The following is a 27,919-nucleotide window of genomic DNA, read 5'->3' on the forward strand; positions in this document are numbered from 1 at the left end:
TTTGAAAGTACTAAAAAAACTTTAGCGTAAAGAGCAAGGCATTGACGAGGGGATGAAACCCCTAATATATGCAATAATTTCTGTGCGCTTGAACTTTTAATGTTGCTCCTTGATTTCAGTTGAAAAACTTGTTTCTTTAATTTAATTTCTGATCGTTTCTTATCATCCTCAAAGACATTATATTTTTGGAATATGCTGAACTAAATGGCTATCTAGAAATTTTGAACGGGTGACATTGGGAAAAATGAGCATGGGAAGGAGCCTAGTTGCCCTCAAATTTATGGTCGCTTAAAGGCACTAGAACTTTTGTTTTCGGTTCAAATGAGCCCTCTCATGATACTACAGGACCACTGGGTCAATACAATTACACCTGGGAAGAAAACAAACAACAAATAAACACGCATCCGTGATATTTCTTCTGTCAAAAAATCAATGACAATGTCTATCTGATGGAATATTTTTGCTTGGAAAGTGCATCCCATCGTAATCAATGCCTCAGGCCGCGCCCGATTCAAAATTAAAAAAAAAAACAGCTAGGAACAAATTCTAAGAATTAAGACTCGGTTGCTAAACCAGTTGTGAGCAACTAACTAGCTGTTAAGACTCTTTTATCATGAACAGTGAGTGCTTGGGAGAGCCTAGAAGAGCTCAAATTTTACTTATAGGGCTTAGAGGGGCAATTAACCAGGTAGGTAAGTGGGTATTGACTAATCTCGACCCAAGCTCTTGACAATTTTTGCAGTGCGCAAGAGTTTTCTATGGGGCATCATGCCTGGTTTATCCCGTAGTCATGCCGCAAAAAGGCCCAATCTCCACCATAATTCTGCTCCAGCGACGTCAGTGCTCAGTCACGTAAAACGTATTAACAATTTCTGTCTTCTGAAAACCACCTTTGAAGGGCGGATTCATGGTTGTCGTCCTCGGTGTTGTCTCCCGAAGAGGTGGAAGGAAAATTTTCCACTTCATCACCTTTAAGACCTTTTTCACCAAGCAGAAAACTGTGAGTCGTACAGAAGGTATTTTTGTGCAATTGCAAAGAAAAAGGCCCCAAGTCGACCTTCAAAGACGGACGGTCAAGTCGTTTCGAAGATTTTTATCTAAAATCCATGAGTAAACCTTTGACTATTCTGTCTTTGCGTGGCTAGGAATTGCTCTAGAAAACAAACTGTATTTTGAACCCCTAAACAAACTAATAAAAAATGATCATTTAAAAAGGGGATTTGGCGTCCCATGGTCTATAATTTTGCTCCAAAGGACCTAAATGGCGTATGCACCTAAGCAAGGCGATTCAGTCGCACTAAAAATCATGAATATCTCGCATTTCGTGGACCTTGCTTTTAAAATAATTGTATTTTTCCAGCCCCCTTCCCTAAAAAATTCTTGTGCGCGCGCATGGACTGGCTATAGCTTTTACGTTCTTAAGACTCCAGCAGCTGTTGTTTTTGTTGCTTTTGTTTAACTTGACAACAATTGTTTGTAAGTAAGCTTCGCTATTAAAAAAAAAATTGCAAGAATTAAATTTTGCCATTAACCCAGTCCCTCTTTTGAGTATTTTTTAGCATTAATGTGCTAAAGATTTCAGAGTTTACAAACTATACCTTACACATCAAAGCTACTTTAGTAATCAGTTTTAATTGAAAATCCTAGAACCTTCAATCCATCGTTGTAAAGAACAGTTCGTGGTAACGAACAGTAAGAAAAAACCACGTGTGTTGTAGTAATTGACACTCTAAAAGACACAATTGTAAAGCAATAGATATTTCATAAGAATGTTCTTTTCATGGTGATTTAAAGCATATTAAAATCTTTAATTTAAAGTTACCAAAAATGCACGAGCATCAAAAAATTACATAAATTAAGAAGAAGAGGTTAGACCACACTAAATTTGGTTTGGTGTTGAACGAAAATTCCGAAGAAATTGCTGCCATCAGCGAAAAGTGTTAGATAGATATCTGTGTAAAGGCGATCAAGAAGGTTGTTAATGTAGACCAAAAATAAGAGGCGATCAGCTACTACAATGATCCTTGTGGCATACCTTTAAATATTGCACTTGACATGGCAAGAATACTCCCTAGTGATAGATACTGAGACCTTTCAGAGAAGGTAAGACTTGAATCAAGATACAAATCCAAGAAAAAGTTATATAGGATACATATATTTTAATGTAGATTCGGACCGCAAACTCAGTGGCGTTAATGAGATCTTGCGAGGTGGAGAGAAAAGGTTGAAACACATGCTGATAACTTGAATTACATAGAAAAGGCATAGTTACATAAAAAAGGCATAGAATAAAAAGGAAAAAAGATATTTTTTAATAAACATCTCTTTGAATACAGCCCTTGTTGGAGGAATAGAAATGGGCTAGTTATTTGGAACAGGCTGGGCATCATATTTTGTATGTAATAGGATGCCAGTGGCTGCTTTAAAAGTCAAATTAAAATTATCTGCCATAAGAGAGAGACTGATCAGATACACTTGGGATTCTGAAACGACAGTATAAATTTTTTTGTGGAGGGATGTATTTAAATCAGGGGAACCTGAAGACAGACTTTCAAATAAAATAACACTATATCAGCAACTTTATTAAAACCATAATGTAAAAAGAAATAAAAACCGATCTGTTACGGAAGTGGCTATCACCCCTTAGGTATCTGTGGCAGCTGCAGAAGGCATGGTTATAAAGTATTTGTTAATAGAAATGGTGACACACTTCCTATCTGTGTGGCTGCCCTCAGGGTTCCAATAGTGTACTGAAGAGGACATCTTTGGTTTGCTGTAAGAAAGAGCTTCAATGATGATTATATACATCCATTGAAAACCATTTTTTAGTGAGTTTTTTAGCTCAGTCGATGGTCCAATTCTGACCTCAAGTTATATTACTTTACAGCGATGACTCTCCATTGACTATCGTTGATGACTAAATTATTTTAAATTATTTTAATTAGAAGTTTTCTCTGAAATTGTAGATATTTTGTGCAATTCTTCCTTGCGGAGCTTAAAAAATAGTCAAGACAGTTTGTGTTGTTTATATTTAAAAAATCCCTGTCCCTGATCATGAGTGGACAACCTGAATAAATGCAATGACCAGTCCATTGTATTCAGTCACCCGTCACTATTTTTACCTGAGCGTACGCTAATTATCTCCTAATACATACAAATAAAAACGGTTTGTTCTCAAGTGTATACCATTATGTACGAAAGTACCATTTTTTCTTCTGCACTTTCATTTTTAACTCATTCTGATTATCATTCTGATCATTCTGATTATTCATTAACAGCAGAGTTCTTTGTTCTTCGCTGTCATTTTTGAAACTCTTATGCTTGCTTAGCATCTCTGTTAACCCCTAAATTTTTTGTTTTTTACTTTCATCTTTAGCAAGTTATAATTCCAGCTTGTAATTCTTGCTGCTGATTATCTTCTAACTGCATACTTGTTTGTTCTCACCGTCGTATATCTTTTAATCGCACATTTATCTGTTCTTAAATTTCATTTTGATTCGTTCCGACCCTTATTGTCACATGTCTTGTAACTGCATATTTTTTTCTTGTTCTTCACTTTCGTTTTGAGTCAGTGTGATTCTCGCCGCCACTTATCTTTCAATTGCTTATTTCTATACTCTTCAATTTCACTTTTGATTTGTTCTTATTGCAGGTTTTGCCAATATTTAAACTAAATATCTCTTTGATCTTTATTTTTGCTTTTCATTGCTTCAGACACGTTTAGTGCCTTTTACATTAGTTGCTTGGATTGGTCTCGTCACTTTTGATGGTCTAGGTTGTTCAGTATCTTCCGTTGTACACTTAGATTTTTCAGGTTGTTCTCTTGATCTTGTCTTATTTGATAGACCATTTTTATTTTTTAGCTTACAATTTTGTTCTCTTCTGTTCTTATTTGTGCTCATTTTGTACTAGCATTAATTTATGTTTGTGTTCCTAGATATTATCAAACGACTGAAAATGCCTTTTGTAATTTACATCACCGAAGATGGGCATATGAATTTGAATATTTCTAAGTTTTCATTCTGCAAATGCTTCTGAAACAGTTTTAAAATATACTTTCCTTGTGCCTTCACTTTCTTTCAACATGATTGCTAAATCATCTAGTATATCCTGATTTACTGCTGGTATGACACACTTTTTTTATTGGTTTTAGAATGGAAAATGATCTCTCTCTAGAAGCAGCGCTTGTTGGTATCGTTAAGAACAGTTTTCACAGTTTTTAAAATCAATTGTTCATTTTTATGGTGGCACGCGGCCCTTTCAAACCCAGAGTCCGATTTGGCCCAGTCATTACAATGACCTTTTTTCTGGCCCTATTGTTTGTAAGCGACAGGCAAACGCAGCAGTTGACTGGTTTATATTTTGCCTGTTACTGATGACTAATCAAAGGGTTCCCAACTAGACAACATACTCAAAATATATTTACTTATTTATTTTATTTTTCACCCACACAATACGTAAAGTAAATACGGTGGAGTAAGAATAAATGTAAAAAAAAAAAAATGGAAAGCAGTCTCCCGTTATTCTTCCTTGGATGATTTCACACTAAAGACCAAGCAAAGAAAAAAAAAATTGGAAAAATATCGAATAGGTCTGGAAATGCTTTGCCCGGAGAAAACTTAAGGTAAGAAGTATGAGAGAGAAAGCCATTATCAATTAGTTTGACAGTCCCCTTGATCAAATCCGTAATTGTTGGTTTTCCTTCTTCTTTGACACTGTACAGAAATTCCTGAATTGAAAAGAATTTATTGATTTAGAGAATTTAAAAATAAATAAGGAATTTTGTTTCATGTAATCCCGTGGTTTGAAACAGTTCGTGGTAACAAACTGTAAGTAAGGAGTGACCCTGCTCAATAGTAACCGAAACTCTTAAAAAACAGAATTTTGATACCAATAGACATATCAAAAGAACCGGATTTTTATGCTGACTTCTAATATGTAAGTTTCACTAGGTTCAGTTTTACCCATTAAAAGTTACGATCCTGAGAATATTTGCCTTATTTTCAAAAAAGGACGAAAAACCCTCTAAAATTCAAATAATCCTAATGAAAATCACACCATCAAATTCAGAGTATCAGAAAACCCCACTGTAGAGGTTTCAACCTCCTATTTGTTGTATTTTGTATTTTTTTGCCAAAAGAAACACCACGGATGCGTGTTCGTTTTAAGTTTTAAATGTCGCTCCTTACTTTCAGTTTAAAAAACTATTTTTTTTATTTAATCACAGGAAGAGGCTGACACACGCCTTTTGCTTCGTGCTTGTAACGCAGTCTTACAAGGACAGGCGTCCATTTTCATACGAACGGTGGACACAGACGTGATTGTGATTGCGACCTTATGTTTTGATCGCATTGGAGTAGTCGAATTATTTATTGTGTTTGGTGTCGGTACACACCTAGTTTACGTTTCCACTCACAAAATAGTTCGATCGCTCGGGCCGACGAAATCACAGACACTTTCGTTCTTCCACGCGTTTACAGGATGAGATTCCGTATCTTCTTTTATGTACCACTCGAAGTTCTTTGTGACTTGGCAAAGTATGCCAGGACTGACGGAGACTTTCTTTCAACTGACAAACCAGCCTTCCCAAGTGACAGAACTGCAAGTACACGACCTTGAACGCTTTGTCATGAAGAAATATGACGTAGAACAAGACTGCAAAGACGTGAATGAATTTAGGAAAGAAATATTTCACCGACAAAAGACCAAGAAAATGCAGAGACTTCCTCCAGCTAGTGCTTCGCTTTTACAACATATCCTTAAAGCTGCACTACAGTCAGGTCATATGCGGAGTCGCAGCCAGGAATCAACACCAATCCTTCCCAGTTTTTCTGACTTTGGCTGGGTCAGAGGCATCGATGGGAAGTGGCTTCCCAAATGGTTAGGTTCCCTTCCGCCAGCGTCAAAAGTCTGTCACGAGACAATACGTTTTGGTTGCAAAAAAGGGTGCGAAAGAAGGTGCCGCCGCAGGAAATTTGACCTTAACTCTAGCCCACTATGCTGGTGCAAATCAAAATGCTTTAATTGTTGAACTTGTGATTATTCTTTTTGCCTGAAGATTCGATTGATCTCTTTGCGTTCCTGATAAAATTATAATTCTTAAATGCTTTAATCCGTCCGTTTAGCTTATGTTGATTCATTTACAATAAATAAAGAGATGAAGAGTTAACAAGTATTTAACCAATTTTGGTTTAGCGCATGTAAACAAAGGCCTTAAATTGGACGCGTCTTAGTCTCATACTTAGGCAATTTGTATTGTACAAACTGTACTACGATTAGGTGTGATTATGCCGGAATTTAACGATTATGTTGGAATGAAAGGACGGTATTTAAAACTGCTGCATTAACTACTCCACTCCAGCCTGTTATATCGGGATCATGAGCCTCGCGCGATTCGAGAAACTGACATTTTCTTCGCACAGACACTTTCGTTCTTCCACGCGTTTACAGGATGAGATTCCGTATCTTCTTTTATCTACCACTCAAAGTTCTTTGTGACTTGGCAAAATATGCCAGGACTGACGGAGACGTTCTTTCAACTGACAAACCAGCCTTCCCAAGTGACAGAACTGCAAGTACACGACCTTGAACGCTTTGTCATGAAGACATACGACGTTGAACAAGACTGCGACGACGTGAATGAATTTAGGAAAGAAATATTTCACCGACAAAAGACCAAGAAAATGCCGAGACTTCCTCCAGCTAGTGCTTTGCTTTTACGACATATTCTTAAAGCTGCACTACAGTCAGGTCATCTGCGGAGTCGCAGCCAGGAATCAACGCCAATCCTTCCCAGTTTTTCTGACTTTGGCTGGGTCAGAGGCATCGATGGGAAGTGGCTTCTGAAATGGTTAGGTTTCCTTCCTGATCATGAGCCATCTGAATTTGTAAATATTTTTTGTGGTTTGCCACAAGGGACTAAATTAGGCCCGCTTTCTTTTCTTATTGTTTTTAACCGTATTTTAACAACAATACGTGAGCGTTTTAAATTTGCTGATGATTTAACTGTTTTATCACTGCGACTAAGCCCTCCGACTACTGAACAGCTTGACTTGATCAAAATCTATCATGATCTAAAAGCTGAATTAGGAAAGGTAAAACTGACGGTCAGTGAAACTAAGAGCTCTTATATGACATTTTCCTTCCTAAAGGGTAACAACCACTCTTCTCATAATTCCATACTGCCAACAAAGAAAACTGTTAAGATACTTGGGATTCTTTTTGACGGTGATTTAAGATGGAATTCGCACGTTGACTATCTGACTAAAAAATACGCCTCGCTTTTACAGTCATTTTCCAACCTAAAAAGATTTGGTACACCAACTGAGGTTTTAAATTTTGTATACCGCAGCTATGTTAGACCTTCTCTTGAGTATGCATGCCCTGCTTGGCATCTGGGATTGACAAAAGATCAAACAGATAGACTTGAGACGATACAAAAAAGAGCTGTAAAAATTATACTTGGACAAAACTACTCAACTTACGAAGATGCACTGAAACAACTCAATTTGGACTCACTTGATAGTCGTAGACATGGCTTAACACATAAATTTGGACTAAATTGTTTAAATTCCCCAACTCATTGTCGTCTACTACCCAACTTTGTGAGCCCCCCCCCCCCCCCCCAACTGAAGGACCAGTTACTAGACTCCGACAAATAAAAAATAATTGTTCACAGTTACTGACTTGCTCAGCCTATAGTACTGAGAGATATCGCAAATCATTTGTTCCATATTTTACCCGTCATTTTAATAATATTGACGCGACTAATATTTAATGTTTGATTAATAAAACGTTCGTTAAAAATTAAAAGTTCTAGTAGCCTTTTTAATTAACCGAAAAATTGGAGGGCAACTAGGCCTCCTTCTCCACCCCTTATTTCTCAAAATCGTCTGATCAAAACTAAGAGAAAGCCATTTAGCTAAAATACGAATTAATATACAAATTTCATTTTAATAATTTATGTGCGGAGAGCCAAAATCAAACATGCATTAATTCAAAAACGTTCAGAAATTAAATAAAAATAAAGATTTTTTTAGCTGAAAGTAAGGAGCGACATTAAAACTTAAAACGAACAGAAATTACTCCGTATATGAAATGGGTTGTCCCCTCCGCAATCCCTCGCTCTTTACGCTTAAAAGTTTGACTCTTTGCCACAATTCTACTTTTTAAAACAATTAAAAGCTTTAGCGTAAAGAGCGGGGGATTGCGGAGGGGACAACCCATTTCATATACGGAGTAATTTCTGTTCGTTTTAAGTTTCAATGTCGCTCCTTACTTTCAGCTAAAAAAATCAGTTTTTTTTTTATTTAATAACATTAAAACTGAAAAGGAATATAAATTATTATGTATATCGTTTAAACAACTTTTCTTCCATTCATTTCATTCATTTGTGAATAGCTCAGCTTGTGACTTTCATTTTCATAAAAATAGTTTTAATTTGGCCGTTCTGCTACTATGCCTTACGAAATTAATTCCACAGATATTGGTAATTCAAGTTAATTAAGTTACATGGAGGGGAACTGGATTTACTGACATTATTCAAAAAAGATCAGCAATTAAAATAGAAAATAGTTTTTTTTTTTAACTGCAAGACAAGAAAAACTTTAAAATAAAAGAAAATTTAACGCATATTAGGTGGGTTTGCCTCTCCTCAATAGCTAACTCTTATGTTAAAGTTCCTTTTTAACTTTTGAAAAAAAACAGCCTTTGTGATTCAGGACTCATTCTTAAGAAACTGGAACAAAAACCGAACTTAGGTTATCATAAAGTCATTGTTAATTAAAGAAGGTAAAATTAATGTACAAATCTCGCTTTAGTTAATCATGTAAAGTGATCCAAATAAATATGATTTTTATGTCATAATAAGCCAATGATACTGTATTTCTTAGGCTTGTGGTTGCTATTAAATAAAAAAACGAACTTTTTTCCAACTGGAGGTAAGGGATTACATTAAAACTTAAAGCGAACATAAATTATTACGTATATGTGTCATTTGAGAATTGCGTATATATTGTCATTTGAGAATTGCTCAGCTTGTGACTATCATTTTCACCAAAACAGTTTTGACCTCTTTCGCCACTGAGTTACTATGCCTTGAAAAATTAGTTCTGGGAATATCGCTAATTTATGTTACATAGGAGAATCTTTCCATGGAGAAATTTTTCATGAGAGAAGAAAATTTTCCATGGAGGGGGACCATAATTTTTCGACATTATTTGAAAAAAAGATCAGCAATTAAATAAAAAACAAGTTTTTCTTTAACTGAAATTAAGAAAGAACATAAAAACTTTAGACAAACAGAAGGAATTACGTATATGAGGGGAGTTTTCTCTCCTCAATAGCTCACTCTTAGGCTAGAATTTTGTTTTTTAACATTTAAAAAAGGTTATTATTCCACTTAAACAGCATTTGGGGATTAAGGAGTCATTCTGAAACAACCGGAACAAAAATCAAATTACGGTGACTTTAACTACTATTACTACTACTACTGCTGCTAATAATAACTCACTGCAGCACCAAGCCGCCTGAGGCTAAAACAGCTACGCAAGCTCCTCTTCCAGCCTCATCTATTCAAGACCTCCCTCTTTACACCTTCCAAGAAAGTTCCTATTTCCTTTAATTCTTTATTTATGACATCCTCGCATACCAGACAAGGACGACTGACCTTTCGTATAAACCCAGTTGGTTGGCCAAAAAGGACAGTCTTTGGAAATCTGTCATCCTTTATCCGCAGAACATGACCTAGTCATCTCAACCTTTCTTTCATTATAGCCCTAGAAGGTGGGATTGAACCACATTTTTCGTACAACCTACTGTTTGAAATACGGTGAGTCAGCCGGGTACCCAGAACAATCGGTAAGCAATTCGTCTGGAAAACATTTAGTACATTTTCGTCTGCTTTTCTTAGCACCCATGCTTCAGAGCAATATTTGACCACTGTCATCACTGTTGCTTCCAATATTCTAATCTTGGTTTGCAGACTTATCTTCCTATTCTTCTTAACATTTTTTAACTATGAAAAAGCACCCTGAGCCTTAGCTATTCTACTTTTAACATCTTCACTGCTCCCACCATCTTTACTAATAATGCTACCATGGCAAGTGAAGCGGCCCACCTGATCCGTCTTTTCGTAACCCAACGTCACCTTTTCACCTTCACTTAATCCTAGGCTTAGTGAATTAGTCTTCTTAGTTTGCTCTTCCGTTAAAGTTGCTTATTTAACTTTTATAATAGGTTATTATTTTAATTAAACAGCCTTTGTGATTCAGGAGTCATTCTTAAACAACGGGAATAATTCAACTTAGGTTATAATAAGGTTATTATTAGTTGAAAAAGTAAAATTAATGTTCAAAAATCGTTTTAATTATTCATTCATGGTGAGACAAATTCAAAACCTGCAATAATCCCAAAACTTTATGAATGAAAAACAAAGTTTCTTTAACTAAAATTGAGAATTGACATTAAAACTTAAAATGAACATTAATCATCCTGTATATGAAAGGGGCTGTCCCCTTCTCAATGCCCTTCTATTTACGTTAAAGTATTTTATTGTTTTAAAAAGTATATTTGTGAGAAAGACCCAAACTTTAGAGTAATGATTGGATCGTTGAGGAGGAGACAGTCGTTTTTATTTACGGAATAATTTCACTTCCTTTAAAAATTTAATGTCGCTCCTTACTTTCAGTTTAAAAAAAATCGTTTTTTATTTAACTTAAAGAACGACTCCTACAACAAAATTCAGAAGCTTTTATTTAAGTACTAAAAACTTTACTGTAAAGAGCTTACTGTATTGAGGAGGGGGCAGTCCCTTCAAAGAGGAAATTATTTCAGTCCGTTTTAAGTTTTAACGTTTCTTTCTACTTTCAGTTGAAAAAAATTGTTTTTGTATTAATAAAAGATAGAACAGTCAAGACTAAAAGTGAATTTAAAATTAGAAAAAATTTGAAAAAAATAGAAAGAGTTTGCGAACCCAAAGTAGAATATTGGAAGTTTCAGTTATGAAAAGGATTAGGTGAGGTTTCGAAACGCGAGTACACTAACCGTATGATAGTTGGATAGATTTATTCACACGAAAGCCCAGTTGGACCATGGTGACATACACAAAAAAAAATTAAAAAATACAGCAACAAAAATAGACTAAAAAGACACTAAAACTAATTATGTGAGGAAATCACAACGATACCTTATACCTACCCGGACAAACTTTCCAATATTTTTTATCCTTCAGTAAAACCTACTTCTCAAAATTTTCAAGATCTAATTCCCTCCTCAATCCTCCTACCAAATATTTCCAAGTGCAACTCCTTCAACTCCCTACAATAGCGTAAAAAAACGATGCAAAGACTCATCCATCTCTCCATATATAGGGTAACTGTAAGGGCCATACTTCAATTTATTTCTCCCTAAATATTTCCTATGTTCTCCAAGAGGCATAAAATCCCCACCTCTTACATATATTACCCGTTTCAAATCTTTCGGAGACAATCCCATTTTAGGTAAATTTCTTCGCCCAATGTATGCCAAGCAATAAACCAGGTTTATGATAAATGTGGCTCATTCCCACTTTCAATATCTGAGTGGTCAAACAAAAAACCTATTATCCCCGATAATGTTGGAAGAGGTCATAAGAACGGATTTACGAAAATGGCAACTTCATACAGAGGGTGTAAAAAGTGAAAATTTGAATAGACCAAAGAGGAGGAGAAGCACATGCCGCTGTGATGGTCTCAAGCACCTTGGTGTTGCAGTGAGTTGCTAGTATGCATCGTAGTATAAAGGTTCATAAGCATCGGCAGAGAGTATATATATATATATATATATATATATATATATATATATATATATATATATATATATATATATATATATATATATATATAGTTATGATATGCTTTTTTTAGTGTTACCTGATTATTCTACATTTGTTTTATCATAGGCATATATTTTGGGGATGATACCTAGTACGGGGATACCATGGAGATTTTACGGAGGCACGCCACTTGCCTGGGTAGGGAATTTAAAGTGCCAAAATCATTTAGGCAAGTGTGTATTCTCCTGATGAGCCCTTGTGTTGGATTGTTGCCTATAAATTATTTGTCTTTTTTACTGTTTTTAATATTTGGTAAATGACGACTTATACTTACTTACGGCAGGACTGCCTGTCCATGGATTACTCTTTATGGTTGTAATGGTTGTCCATGGATTACTCTTTATGTAATTGTATGGATGAGTAGGGTTAAGGCCTAATTCAAGTACTGATCTATATTAATTACTAATGTAGGAAAACAGTCTTCCTTTTCTCCTTCTGTCTTTTTTGTGTGTGTGTTTGTGCTGTTACATTGGTGATTTCCTTTTTCTTTATATATATATATATATATATATATATATATATATATATATATATATATATATATATATATATATATATATATATATATATATATATATATATATAATGGGAGTGAAAATTATTTATCTCTTGGAGGGAGTCATCTGGGGAGTCATCTCTTACAATTCTAATTGCGAATATATTTTTATGTAAACGTCAAGATTAAGATTATGCAGGATATGAAATTTGATTAAGATTATGCTGGATATGAAGTTTAATAATGAATTGTATCTATTATGTGAATTGGAGCCAATTAGCCAATAATTTCAGATGATTTAAGTTTATTGCTTGAAGAATATTTAGATTTGTTCCTGGAAGAGGGTCAATTTATTTTAATAAATAAAGACAGATAACAATCCTATTCTTTTTTATTTTTAGCTTGGTTTAAGACGAAAAATGTATCCTAGTGATTCAGTCAACATCGTAAGGCTATGAGCTTCGAATAAACCCATAACATGGACTATCTGAAGCTCGCTTTCTGGTAACTATAAACAGAAAAATAAACTATTTAAGATGAAAAATTAACATTTTTTAATCTTAAAAGGGGGGGGGGGTTCAAACAGCCAATTATAGGTTTCAAAATGGACATCTAGATTTCGGTAGGTTACTTCTATCTTATAGCCACCACATGTAAGCTCTGTCAAAAAGTGAAGTTTGGTTAAGACATATTTTACGGCCTAGAAAGTTTGTTCTCGCCATGTTGCTACACAAGGAGGGTCACTCAATTATCAGATCAACTTATTTATTGAAATCACTAAATTGGAAATCTATTCAGTTCTATTTCAGACGTAAAACGTATCCTAGCATATGTTTTGTAACACACTAGGAACTTACACTGATTGAGTCGCAAGTAGGAGGCTGCTAATCGAAGGGTGGAAATTTTGTCCAATTTGCGAGGAGCGTTAGCAACGAACGGGACTATAGATCCTAATTCACTGATGAATCCATTCAACTTATCCCTTCTCTGTTTCTCAGCGATGTTTCTCATTATACGACTTGAACTAAAAATATATACAATTTAATGAAAAGCTAGCCGCAGGACATTACCATATCAAATTTGTGTTATTTTTTTCTTTCTTTTTTTAATGCAAAGATTAAACACTGGCAAGGCGGTTTTTCCATGTTTTTGGAGCCACCAAAAACAGACAAGAAAGTCCAAACAAAGGAAAGGAGCCAGAAGAAAAATTCCTGAATGCAAGGAATTCTAAATACCCGAATGATTCAAAATAATAGGTTCGTTTTAACAGCTCAAAAGGAGATTTTGTTTTCAATCTAAAAATTTTACAGGAGTGAGGAAAACTGAAAACTTTCCTCTTCCTATTTTTCCGGAAATAATGATAGTGCCAGCTGAATAGAGCAAGCTGATTACAGGTCTTAGACCAAATATGTAAAACAGACGTCCAAAATCAAAATGCATTATACCATTTATACGTATGTTTAGTACTTATTTCACAAAGGTTTGACACGCCAATTTATATGTTAAACCTTGGTGAAATAAGAGTGTTTGTCGCATCCTGAACTACTCTCGCGTAGATAGACATTTCGTACGTCTTCTGCAAAAACTTTAAACTCACACTAACTTCAAACTCGTCACACAGATATTCCAGCAGGTGTCCCCCCCCCCTTAGAAATCCCATACAATTCTATCAATTTCATTGAGTATAAACCTAAGGTGCACATTGTAATACACTTGTAAAATAAAAATACTAAAAAAATTATACCAAATGTTGGAACCGTCTCAAGAGTTTGAAATCAGTCATGGAAGGATTTGGACTTCTTTAATATTAGTGTTGCGATAAGCTTTGTTAACGTGGTTTTGATTTTGCTAAAATGAGCGGTCCAGACATTTGTAAAGTTATTTTTTAAGAAATATATCGTTTAAATAATAACCTTTTTTCATTTTAACATTCAAATTATGACATAGGTGCATCAGTTTAAAAATGGCAGAATAAAAGGTCCAAAAATATCTTGTGCGTATATTGCTTTGTACCAGTGTAATTTTTTAAGCTATACGTGTCGATGAAGTAATAAAAGCCCCCCCGCCACCAAAAAAGGGTTTGTTTTCCTCATTTTTTTTAAAATTAGGTAATTTTTATCGGATGCCTAATTTTAAAAGAAGTAACTGTAAACTTAATGAATAGTACTTATTTGGAATCACCATAAAAAGCTGGTTGTTTTTATATATATTCTTTTGTCAAAATTTAATTTTTTTTTTCCTTTCCTGTTGTTATTCAAACGGACTAATTTTTACCTATGATTCATTCTCACAACCTACGAAAGAATTAAAATCCCGTCCACGCACTGATTCAAATTTCTTTAATGGTCAAAAGAGCGGACCCAAAAAGTATTTTGATTTTTAAGCTATAATAATTAAAATAATGTTTTAGATTTTGGGAATAATTAATAACTAGACAGCCAATCCCAGTCTGAGAATAATACTAATCAAACATCTAAATAAAAAGAAAGGATCTCTGATTCTTTCTCAGGGGGGGGGGGAAGTAGAAAATTTTTAAAAAAAAAATTGAAACAATAACTTGTTTATGGTCATTCCCGTTACGTTTTTACGAGTCGGACAAACATTTCAGGGGGGAGATCAAACCACCTAACCCCCCTGGATATGGCCTTGATTTTAAGCCAGGTTTTACAAACAACGGTTTTATAAATTTACACCTAACAGGCTTATACAAACACCATGTATTGGTGCTTAACAGACAAACTGGAAAGCAAGTCAACCAACGAAACTAAGAAAAAAACTGTTTTTTCAATACAGTATTGGAAAAGAATGTGTTCAACTGACTGATTCATTTGACGCTGATCCGTAAAAAGCCTAATGAAAAAGTGGCCTTAGATGTTGTTTTCTGTCAGGGTAGAACATTGCGTTTCTAATTTTTTTTTTTTTTTACCAAGTTTTAAGGAACAGTTAGAGTGACGATCTTGTAGAAAATATGTTTTCATTAAGTCAATAAATTCTACTGTTGGCGAACCATATGTTTGCGGAATTTAGGAACAGAAAGTTCAATCAATCGACGTCAAGAGCACCATCTTAAAAAAATACAGCTTCCTAAATAAAAGGGAAAGAAGGGAAAGATTATTTCCAATTCGGTGCTAAAAATACGAAAACTCTGAAATTAAAACCCAAGTTGAGAAGAGGTCATAAGATAAGCGTTTCACTGAAATAAATTTTGAGAAATAAAGCAGGTATTTGAAACTATTTTTATTTCCATTATTAACAACTGACACATTTTTGGAATCTTTTTGGAAGCTTTTGACATTTTTGGAAGCTTTTGAAACGTCAAATTATGAAACCAATAAATATTCATCTGCTTTGGATAAATTGTCTCAATTCCAAAAAGGGATACATTAATTGACTATTAATTCTGCTGTCACTTTGACAAATTTTGTCAAACAATATGAACGAGACATCACCTTACGCACTTTGAGTAGTTTTGAGGCCTTAATCCTCCCTCCTCTACCCCCTTTTCCGAAAAAATTAAAGCAAGGTTTTATAACCCTATCTACAATTTTCTAAAGCTAATGTGATTTGCTTCTTTTTTGAAACTTCGAGACAAATTTGCTGCTGGGGGCATTTTCACGGAGAGAATTTTCCGTGGCGAGGGAAGTTTCAAGAGAATGAAATTTTCAGGGGATATTTTACACCGTGGGGATTTGTCAAAATTGCTATACAAAGTTCTTCTTATATCTAGCTTTCTGTTTGCCGTCTCAATTTTACGGGTAAAGATATTAAGAGTAATTGTTCGGGATAAAATTTCACAAGGACTGAATTATTTAGTGGATATATCCGTGGAGAGGAGTGGCTTTTCCTTGGAGATGGAGTCAGATTTCCTGGAATTATTTAAAGCAACAATCGTAAATAAATAAAAAGAAAGTTTTTCCAACACAAAGTAAGGTGCAACATTAAAACATAAAACGAACAGAAATTATTACGTATATTAGGTGGATCCACAACACCTCGTTCTTTACAACAAAGTTTGAATTTTCTCCCAAATCCTTAAGAATGACTCATGAAACACAAGGTTCATTTAATTTAAAACAATAAGAAGCTTTTTAAAAGTACACACACACACACACACACACATATATATATATATATATATATATATATATATATATATATATATATATATATATATATATATATATATATATATATATATATATATATATATATATATATATATATATATATATATATATATATATAAATTGTCTGTGTGTGTGTGTGTATGTCGAGTGACGTCATGTTTGTGTGTCGACTGACGTCATGTTTTCGACTGACGAAATTACAGACCGGGACATCGGGACACAAATGGCGACCGGGACACCGGCACATAGGGAATATAAATGACGACCGGGACATTCAAAGAGAAAGCGACCGGGACACAAGGAATGTTCGATTAGCAATCATCATCAACAAAGCACCGGGACACAAATGACGACCGGGACACAGGGAGTATAAATGACGACCAGGACATAAGTAAAAAAAAAACTAAAAAAGCTAAAAAAAAAGGTAAAAACTACAAAAAAACTAAAAAGAAAAAAAAACTAAAAACCAACAAAAAAACTAAAAAAGCTAAAAAACTAAAAAACACTAAAAAAGAAAAAAAAAGGAAAAAATGAAAAATAAAGGAGAAAAACAAAACTAAAAAAAAAACTAAACAGAAAAAAGGGGGAAAAATACAAAAATGTATTTCATCATATTCCATTTCAAAAACAAATGTATATACAGACCGGGACACCGGGATACAAATGACGACCGGGACACAGGGACACAACTACAACGGGGACGCCGGGGGGCGCAGGGGGATATATAAATGACGACGGGGACACAGGGAATGTTCGATTAGCAATCATCATCAACAAAGCTCAAGAGCAATCATTAGAATCATTAGTATATTGCTGTCCCATTGTCTGTGCATATAAATAGATTGTCAGGTTTACCGACTCTTGAACATGCAACATATAATGGTCCATGGGAAAACAATCCGTATTCAGATCTATCCCTCATGATTCTAATTATTGCCCTTGAGCTTTGTTGATGGTGATTGCTAATCAACCATTCCCTGTGTCGCCGTCGTCATTTATATATCCCCCTGTGCCCCCCGGCGTCCCCGTTGTAGTTGTGTCCCTGTGTCCCGGTCGTCATTTGTGTCCCAGTGTCCCAGTCTGTGATTTCTCTTAGAGTGTCCCGGGCGTCATTTATATTCCTTGTGTCCCGGTGTCCCGGTCGTCATTTGTGTCCCGGTGTCCCGGTATGTATATACATTCCTTTTTGAATTGGTCTTTTTTTTTAGTCTTAGTTTTTTACCCTTTTTTTAGTTTTTATAGTTATACCTCATGATTCTAATGATTGCCCTTGAGCTTTGTTGATGGTGATTGCTAATCGAACATTCTCTGTGTCCCCGTCGTCATTTATATATCCCCCTGTGCCCCCCGGCGTCCCCATTGTAGTTGTGTCCCTGTGTCCCGGTCGTCATTTGTATCCCTGTGTCCCGGTCTGTATATACATTCGTTTTTGAAATGGTATATGATGAAATAAATTTTTGTATTTTTCCCCTTTTTTTCTTTTTAGTTTTTTTATTTTTTTTAGTTTTGTTTTCCTCCTTTATTTTTAATTTTTTTTCCTTTTTTTCTTTTTTTTTCTTTTTTTAGTTTTTTAGCTTTTTTAGTTTTTTCATTAGTTTTTAGTTTTTTTCTTTTTAGTTTTTTTGTAGTTTTTACCTTTTTTAATTTTTTTTTAGTTTTTTTTTTACTTATGTCCTGGTCGTCCCTGTGTCCCTGTGTCCCTGTGTCCCGGTCGTCATTTGTGTCCCGGTGCTTTGTTGATGATGATTGCTAATCGAACATTCCTTGTGTCCCGGTCGCTTTCTCTTTGAGTGTCCCGGTCGTCATTTATATTCCCTATGTGCCGGTGTCCCGGTCGTCATTTGTGTCCCGATGTCCCGGTCTGTAATTTCGTCAGTCGAAAACATGACGTCAGTCGACACACAAACATGACGTCACTCGACAGACAGACCCACACACACACAGACAACTTATTTTTATATATATACTAGCTGTTGGGGTGGCGCTTCGCGCCACCCCAACACCTAGTTGGTGGGGGCGCTTCGCGCCCCCCCCAAGCCCCCCCGCGCGCGTAAGTCGTTACGCGCCATAATAGTTACGCGCCATTGTAGTTGTGTCCCTATGTCCCACCTGTGAATATAGATATATATATATATATATGGTTTTAACTACGTAAAACTTGCGAATATACAACATTCTTTGCTGTCCCATTGTCTTTGCATATAAATAGATTGTCAGGTTTACCGACTCTTGAACATGCAACATATAATGGTCCATGGGAAAACAATCTGTATTCAGATCTATACCTCATGATTCTATAAATAGTAAAGAAAAATATGGAAAAAAATTCGATGAGAAAGGCCAAGTTTATATATTTTTTTTTTCATAAAATACTATGTTCCATGGGGAATAGACTTCCCCCCGCTATCTTTTTTTAATAATGGCTTTCAGAATCCTCTTCAAATCGTTAAATAAATAAAAAAAAAAATAAAAAAAATCATACTCCCCTGTTCAAATAACAAAAATACTGCAATTCTACTCCTTCTACTCGACTTCTATTTTTTTCCACATTTTGGTATTGGTTGCTTCCCAATTCGGGAGGCAAAAGGACAGTTCCCAGAACACAAGGTTTTGCTCATCCGTGTTACACATTTTCTTTTAATGCGTTGTTTTCCTGAAAATTTCATATCTTTATGATTCTGGATATTTCGTTATTTTAGTTTACCGTAACAATCCTGTCCAGTAGAAGTATTTGCCCTAAATTGAAAGAAAATCGATAAAATACAGTTTAAAGTCCTAATCCAATGCATTTTAACCCTCTCCCTTTTCGAACTTTCCAGGGCTCTTCAAATATATGAATAGCACAACTGAAAAAAGGAAATCTATAAAAGTACTAGGAACATATGTTGTTGAAAAGAGTATTGACAGCAAACACAAATAAAATTAATGCAACAAAGTTGAAAAACTTAGCCTACATCTGAACAATAGAAACTGGACATTATAATCTTTCTAAGCTAGTGCTCTAACCTTGGGAGGTTCTTAGGTATATTCATTCCAATTTTGTCCACATCCATTTTCAAAAATCAGAATACTATTACATATACTGTGGTTGCAACTGAACTATGGTTTTGACATATATGCTCAATGTCTACACACGGGGTATCAAATGTGTCTCATGTTTGGAAAAAAAATTCTTTGTTATATTCTTAAACTGTGGCTGTCACAAAACTGGAATGATCCTGTAGAAACATCTCAAATATATGGAGTGTCTGCGACGAGAAAAGGGAGGAGTCAGCAAAAGCAAGAGAGCTCCTCTTAATACTGTTGAATGAAAACTTTTCCGAGGATAACACTAAAGCAAATGTTAAACGTAATCTAGAATACGCAGTATTGCTGGTCTGAAAATTTATAATTTTACAGCAGTCGATAATAAAAGTGATTCAAGATCGGATTGATAGAATACCGAATGAATTTGGAACATTCGTGACCAAAAAATGGGGGGAGTTACCACAAAAAAAAGAAAATATTAGTCTTTGTAAAACAAACAATTTTGGTAAGATTAACAAGAATTTCTGAAGTAAAATTGTAAATAACCTTTAATGAACAAAAGTATAATGCTACAATGAATAATTTAGTAATGGTCCATATTAGAAATAATAGTAGTTCAAACTAATTATACCTAGAACGAATGATACTAGGTGTCACTTATTAAACGAATGGCAGAAAGTTTCTTCCCCCACTCCTCCTACAAAACACACTTATCTCTGGAATATTAACCCTGAGAGTTGACCCTCCCGGAGAGTTCTCCCCTAATGAAAATTCAACGCGGAACATTGCTTGGAAAACCACCCCCTTCGCAGAAAATTGCTCCTGGAAAATTCCCCCACAGAATTGGCCAAGGTCAATTCCTTCCCAAGCAAATTTTCCTCCTAGAAAATTCCAACATATACAAAACTGAGCAACCATAGGAAAAGTGTGACAAATAAAAATAATGAAAGAAATAACAACTTTTGGGATGTTCTAGCTATATTCCCAATATAGGCAGAATATATGGCGTGGAGTATCCCACAGTATTTATTTTAATATATTCGTTTCTTTCAATTCTTTTTTTGTTGGGGGGAGCTATCATAGTAGGGTAAGGTAAAGGCTAAAGGAGGGTTAAAGGTAAAGGTTATTTTGAAAATATAAAATTAGTGGCAAATGTAGGAGGGCTGCTCTATAATGGAAATGAACAAAGATAACACATTAGGACTAACTAGTGCTAGTTATAATTTTCCTTGACTTGCTCTGGCACCAAAAATTATAGCATATGATATTATTATCTAGCGACAGAGAAAATATCCATCAATTGTACATCAAAAGATTTCCTCTTTATGGGGGCATTGTTTGTTCTTTTTTTCTTTTTCTTTTTTTGAATTCTAATAAATGGAGTCAGATTCTATATTGGAACCAAGTTTGTTCAAAATCAACACAGCTACTTATTATCAAACGCTAATTACGAAGAAAAATAATGTTTATGAGCGTACATCAGAAGGTTTTCAGACTGAAGCACCTGTATGAGTGTCTGTATTTTAATTTAATTTCAAAAACACGAGTAAAATATCAAGTCAGAACCAAAGAAAAATCCAACACGAAAATATTTAATTATTTCAAATGAGCAAGCAATAATTCTCCATTTATTTTGCTATAATTAGTCAACATCCAAGACACAAAACACGAAAAGAAGACTTAAAATAAATAAAACATGAAAATAAATCCAATGGAGTATGATAAATAAAAAAAAAATCAACAGAGAGTTAGGAGCACCATAAAAACTTAAAAAGAAAAGAAATTATTTCGTATATGAGGGGAGTTGCCCTTAGCTCAACCCTTCCGCTCGTCACCTTAAAGTTTTTTAAGTACTTTAAAAGATATTGTTTTTCAATTCAACGCTCTTGTGTTTCGTCAATAATGGTTGAAGAATTGGGAGGACAAGCAAATTTTATTAAAGAATAAGGATCTGAAGAAGAGCAGCCGCCCTCTAATACCGAATAATTTCTGTCGTTTCAGGTTTTAATTTTGCTCCTCACTTTCAGCTGAAAAGACTTGTTTTTTAATTTAACTTCTCATCATTTCTCAAGTCACGACCAGGCCTAACCCAAAATTTCTTGCTGTTAAATTACATTTATCAATGATTGTAAATTGATTCCTAACAACTACAATAACAAATGTGGCACTAGACTCTGCAGTCCAAACCGTTGGTGGTTACCTCCGTTTAATGGCCCTCTAATTAGGAAGCGCAATAGCATCCCAATAGGATAGCCGGAGCCAACCATCCTGTTCTTCCATAGACCCTTCTTGGGCCTTCAAGTGTGCTGCTACAGATGGGTTCAAACCCTGGGTCCTGTATTACTAAGCTAATATCAAACCCACTGCGCTACCGCGTTCTAGTTTTTTTTTATTCTTCTGTTTGAGACCATCTAGTAGTGTCTAAGGTTAATTTAAAGCTAAATTTTCGGAAGAGTAACTACCTCCCGGAAAGTTATGATGTTGGTAGACTCCAGGATGAAAATGTGAGAAAAAACTTCCAGGAACAGTTGAATACTAAACTTGAGAGTTTAAAATTTGACAATGTGGAAGATGGATGGAATAATTTCAGAAAAACCATTTGTGAAGTTGCTGATGGTGTCTCAGGGAAGAGTGCTAAGACTGCAACTAGGAATATTAGTGAAAAGGCTTTAGGTTTAATAGAGAGTAGAAGGGGCTTACATGAGAATTAACTGATGGATAGTTCGTATGAAAACAAAAGGAATGTAAAGAAAGTGAAGAAAGCATTAACATATCAACTAAGGAGATGTGAAGTGGAGGCCATGGAAAAAAATTGCTGAGGATCTGGAAGATGCGGCTAGATAGCATAATAGTAAAATATTATACTGGCATGTTAATAAATTGAAAGGGAGTAGCCAAACTAGTGATAGTTAAAGATAGAAATGGGGCCACAATTAGTGATAAGGAAAAAGTTAAAGAAAGATGGGTGGGACATTTTAAGACTGTCCTAAACCGAGATACAGTTTGCAGGAAAAGATATAGATGAAAATGAAAAGTTTGTGATACCTCGGATGTGAAGGTAGATTTGTTTAGTGAGGAAAAATTAGCGACAGTACTAAAAGGATTACAAAATAATATGGCTTCAGAGGCCTATAGTATGATTAAGGAGTTTCTTAAATATGGTGGCTCCAAGGTCAGGAATAAGCTACTTAAGATTATGAACAAGAATTTTGAAAAAGGGGAAGTACCCAATGATTTAAGAAAAACCCTAATTAAACCACTGTATAGAAAAGGTGACAAGAGTGGGTGTCGTAATTATCGAGGCATTAGTCTGGTCTCTGTAGGTCGCAAATTACTGAGTAATATGATACTTTTAGACTGAGAGATACTGTAGACAAAGTTTTAAGGGAAGAACAATGCGGTTTTAGAAATGGTAGAGGATGTGTTAACCACGTTTTCACTCTTAGGTTAATAATTGAGAAGTCCCTCCATTGTCAAAGACCTTTGGTCCTCAGTTTTATCGATTATGAGCAAGCTTTCTATTTTGTTGATAGAAGAGCCTTAACAAAGGTCTCATCGTTATATGGTATACCAGAAAAACACATTAAAATGATTTTTTCTATGTACGAGAATAATACTGCTGTGGCTAAGGGAAGAAATGAGGTTAGAAACACGTTTTGTATTAAATCAGGAGTTAAGCAGGGTTGTGTTCTATCCCCCTTCATATGGATAATATTGATTGACTTCGTCTTAAGGAGCACAAGAAAGGCGATTGGAGACCACTGAATCAAATAGGGAGGAAAAACGCTCCTGGACTTAGATTATGCTGATGATTTAAGCATATTAGATGAAAGTGTGGGCAAAATGAATGAATTTTTAGAGGTTTTGCGAGTTCAAGGTGGTAAAATAGGCTTGAAAATTAATGTGAAGAAGACTAAGTCACTAAGGCTAGTAATAAGTTAAGATGAAAAGGTGACGCTGGGTAGTGAAAATATTGATTAGGTTGGCAGCTTTACTTTCCTTGGTAGTATAATTAGTAAAGACTGTGGGAGCAGTGAAGATGTTAAAAGTAGAATAGCTGAGGCTCAGGGTGTTTTTTCACAGTTAAGAAAAGTTTGGAAGAATAGAAAGATAAGTCTGCAAACCAAGATTAGAATATTGGAAGCTACAGAGATGACAGTGGTCGAATATCGCTCTGAAGCATGGGCACTCCGAAAATCAGATGAAAATTTGCTAGATGTCTTCGAGAGAAATTGCCTACGGATTGCTCTGGTTATCCGACTGACTGACCGTATTTCAAACAGTAGGTTATACGAAAAATGTGGTTCAATCCCGTTTTCTAGGGCTATAATGATAGAAAGGTTGAGATGGCTAGGCCACGTTCTACGGATGAAGGATGACAGATTACCGAAGATTGTCCTTTTTGGCCAACCGTCTGGAGCTACAAAGAAAGCAGGTCGTCCTTGTTTGGGTTGGGAGGATGTCATAAATAAAGATTTAAAGGAAATTGGAACTTTCTGGGAGGGTCTAAAGAGGGAGGCTTAAATAGATTAGGTTGAAGGAGGAGCGTGCTTAGCTGTGTTGGCCTCAGGTGGCTTGGTGCTGCAGTGAGTTATTAGTAGTGGTAGTAGCATTATCATTCATCAATAAAATTCTGGACCAATTTTGAGCATTTAGTAAAAATTTTCGACAAAGAGCATTTTTGTTGGATAAGCCAATATAGATGTTTCTACTACTGAATTTCAGGTATACTGAGAGGGGTGTTATTGTTCATATGAATGGAAACTATGCGTGATGTCGCAACCTCTACAATAGATTTCTATGAAGTTTAAATATATGTTACATATAAGTTTAGGTACATTGAACCCTTGAATATAAATAGGAAAAGAGAAATATTAACTGTTAAAATCGCTTAAAACAAAGCTCCTGATATTACTTGTTATGTGGTATTACAGTTCTACTTGCTAAGAAATATCCTGGCAAGGTCAATAAGGCTCCACTTTGCTTTTCCCCCTCTGCATTGGTAGACATGTGAATGAGTATTTTGGACTACAATGGAGAAGACGCTAATAGTGTCCTTCATCCCCAATGAAAAAGGCATATAAAAATATTCCTAAAAATAAATAAGAAGTAAATATCATTGATTCTAGAAAACGCCATTCTTAAGATTCTGGACAATACAATTCTATCATAATAATTACAAATTGCAAATATCATCTATGAAATACCTGATATATAGGAAGCAGAAGCTGTTGCAAAATAATAGCAATAATCAAAAATGGACTGGCAACAAATTACCGGCAGACCTCCGAGTGATCTGCTTAATAATTTCTTACTAAAATGATCCTGTTTAGCTAAAAAAAAAAATTAATTAAAGCAAAAGAATAAATACACGAAATCAGAACATAATACCTACATGCGAATTGTAAAAAAGGAATATATCAGGGTATTCAGCTGGAACTTTTGGAGAATGACAAACAAGTGGGATGACCAGTTGACCGAAAGGCAAAATTTCCATACTGCTGCTACTATGTCTACTACTACTGCTGTTAATACTGCACCCACTGTTTCTTTTGAGACTAATGCTGAAGCTAGTTATATTAAGGTGAATATTTCAGGAAATATTGCAGGAAAAGTTGAACTAAATCAAAACACTCTGTGTGCATACATACTGTCAAAAAGGACGAATTAGCAATCTCTCAGGAATGGTTTGAATATCAAGCTGAAACTTCAAGAATATGATATAGGGGATATTCAACTGACTAAAAGGCAGTAATAGCATGCTACTATATATACTACTACTACCAGTACTACCTTTACCACTGCAACTAAGACTAATACTACTCCTACCATAACTAGTACTATTTCACAAGTACTACAAAGGCGTAGGGCATGAAGGTGAAAATTTCTGAGAATATTGAGGAGAAAGTTTGAATTAAATCAAAACATACTATACGCATACAAGTTGTCAAAAGATGTACCTTTGGAATGCTCGGCCGAAGCTCGGCCGGTAGAAAATTTAAATCTCTGTATTAGAATTGAAATATTGGGCGGAGAACATGTACCCTTCCGTTGTCATATGTTCCTCCAAGAGCGTAGCTCCGAATAGCGTCAAATCAATATTTTAAGATTTTCGTATCACTCGCAATAGTCTTTGTCCCAAAAATTCCCCGGGGTAAAAAAGAAAAATATGCGCCCGGTTAGAGGGTCCAAAATCACAGAAATGGTACGATTTTTAAATGTAAAGTTTTAAAGATAAGGGTCTGTACGTATTAAAACCCGAACAACTCAGGCACTTATAACATGTATGAAGCAACCCGAGCCAAGTCTGAGTTGTAGACAGCATGAGTGCAAAAACAAGCTTAGGCTTGATTTGGTGCAAAAAAGAGTTTAATCGTGACTGGCTTAGAAGTCAACTAAGTCTTGATTCACGAAAACAAACTAAATCGTGACTCAATGAGAACACCATATACGTGTTGATGATGTACGAAACGGACTAGGCCTCTATGCAGAAAAAAGACCCATCCACTAACTAGCTCAGTATAAGATAAGCTCACAGTCCATATTCAGCGTAAAAAAAGCTATGAAAAAAGTCGGTGCAAAACCAACCCGGTTTCTGATTTTATTCAATAATGAAACATTCATGATTTTTTGAAAAAATAATAATAATTCTTGACTCTAAGCAAATATGAGCTAATCCTGACCTGCAAGAACATGGCAAATCTTGACTCAGCAACATGCTAGGTAAATCATACACAGTGCAGAAAGCTAAGTCGAAGCTGCACTATTCTTTGATGCTATTTAAAACGAATTAGTTCCTGGTTCAAAAAGTGATAATCCACGCTGAAGATTAACTAGGTGCAAAAGTAAATTCAAACTCCACAGTTTCAGTGAAGTCCCGAATCAGAACAGAAACGAGTTCACTTTGGACTCTGTTCAAACATGAGCCAATGCTTGACTTTATGTAAAAACAAAAGAAGTCCTGGGTACACTTACTATTGCTAAACTATAAACTTTCCAACAGAAGAGTCGGTAGGCATTGTGTTGTTTAAATTGGAATAATATAATGATTTCTGATCTTCGAGATTGGAAGTAAGGACTTGGTCGGCAGCTCTCATCTCCTTGCCGCCTGTCATTTACCACTATCAAACTGTCATTGAAGTTTATACAGGAGTGATTCAGTGATATTCAATTGATTCTATATTGTGAAAAACCCTAAACAAGAGTTTTTTACTCTTCTGTCTTGGCTTACCTTAGCAAAGTGGTGTTTTCTGCAGTTTAATGCTGCAATTTGAATCGGTTAGGATAAAGGAGGAGTGTGCGTGGCTGTTTCGGCCTCAAGTGGCTTTGTACTGCGGTGAGTTGTTATGGGTAATACTAATATTAAAAGACCAATTATACTCAGGAGATGGCAAAAATACTAAAAAATAAAAAATCTAGTAGAACCAATAAATGATTGGTCTAGAACCCAAAGGTGAGGTTTGGGCTATCCCCCTTTCTTCAAAAAGGCTTTAAAGTGTTAGGTAAATCCTGCACTTTGATCGGTGTTTATTCGTCAATTGTTACCTGATGAATGCTTCAGTGTTTATAATAAAGTAAGCAAATAATTCGATTAGTATTGAAAAGATCTTGGTTTTATTTCACCATCCCTTTAAATATTCTCTAATAGTTTCACCTTAATGCTCTTAACCTCAAAGGAATCACTAGTCGAGGCAGTAGTAGTAAAAGTAATAGTGGTAACATGCAGTTACACCTCTTTTACCATTTATATGCATTTTCTGTGTTTTGATTTAGTTTAAAAGCTTCTAAAAATTCTTAAAACTCTTAGCTTCAGCAGTAGCAATACAGGTAATAGCAGGAAGAGCATTAATAGCATTAGTGCAATAGAACCTTTAGCTTTTTTTAACATCCCCCTTAACATATGGTGGAATTTTAAAAATAAAACCCTAGGCAGTTCGTGAGACAATGCTGCTGCATGAAAAAAGTGTGTTCTGATTTTTTTGTAACATCCTCTCAACATTCCCTGAAATTTTGATCTTATTAATCTTAGCTTCTAAAGCATAACTAATTGCGGTAATAATAATAGTAGTAGTAGTAGCAGTAGTAATAGCAGTAGTAGTATAAGCTGTAATAGTAGTAGTAATAGTAACATCAGTAGTGGTAGTAGTAGTAGTATAAGTAGTAGTAGTAGTAGTAGTAGTAATAGTAGTAGCAGTAGTAGTAGTAGTTTTAGTAGCATCAGTAGTAGTTGTAGTTAGAGTATAGCTTTTGCTGATAACAGAGCTGATAGCACTTGAAAATTGAGCTGAAAAGACAGTTGTTTGTCACAAAGATTTGGCCAAATTGGTTATTAACTTTTTTTCTTAAAAAGTTTAGAAGAAATACTTAAACATATTTTAAGATTCTCAATACTTTGTG

The 27,919-nt window shown here is 35.1% G+C and overlaps 1 protein-coding gene across 2 annotated transcripts in view; it reads right to left on the bottom strand.

Annotated features, from left to right (window-relative positions):
• LOC136026126 (protein cycle-like) overlaps nt 1-19,726 on the bottom strand; it is a 175,948-nt gene extending 156,222 nt beyond the window's left edge. The window contains exons 1-2 of one of the 2 annotated variants that reach the window (XM_065702419.1): nt 19,502-19,723; nt 13,226-13,392 (exon numbers count right to left, since the gene is read on the bottom strand). In XM_065702419.1, the coding sequence (XP_065558491.1) occupies nt 13,226-13,392; nt 19,502-19,548 (214 nt within the window). In that variant the 5' untranslated portion in view covers nt 19,549-19,723. Of the gene's footprint in view, nt 1-13,225; nt 13,393-19,501 lie in introns of both variants that reach the window. The other variant, XM_065702429.1, reaches the window with a different exon arrangement.
• Between the last annotated feature and the right edge of the window lie 8,193 nt (nt 19,727-27,919).

The sequence above is a fragment of the Artemia franciscana genome, chromosome 1 (assembly GCF_032884065.1).
Source record: "Artemia franciscana chromosome 1, ASM3288406v1, whole genome shotgun sequence".
Taxonomy (NCBI): domain Eukaryota; kingdom Metazoa; phylum Arthropoda; class Branchiopoda; order Anostraca; family Artemiidae; genus Artemia; species Artemia franciscana.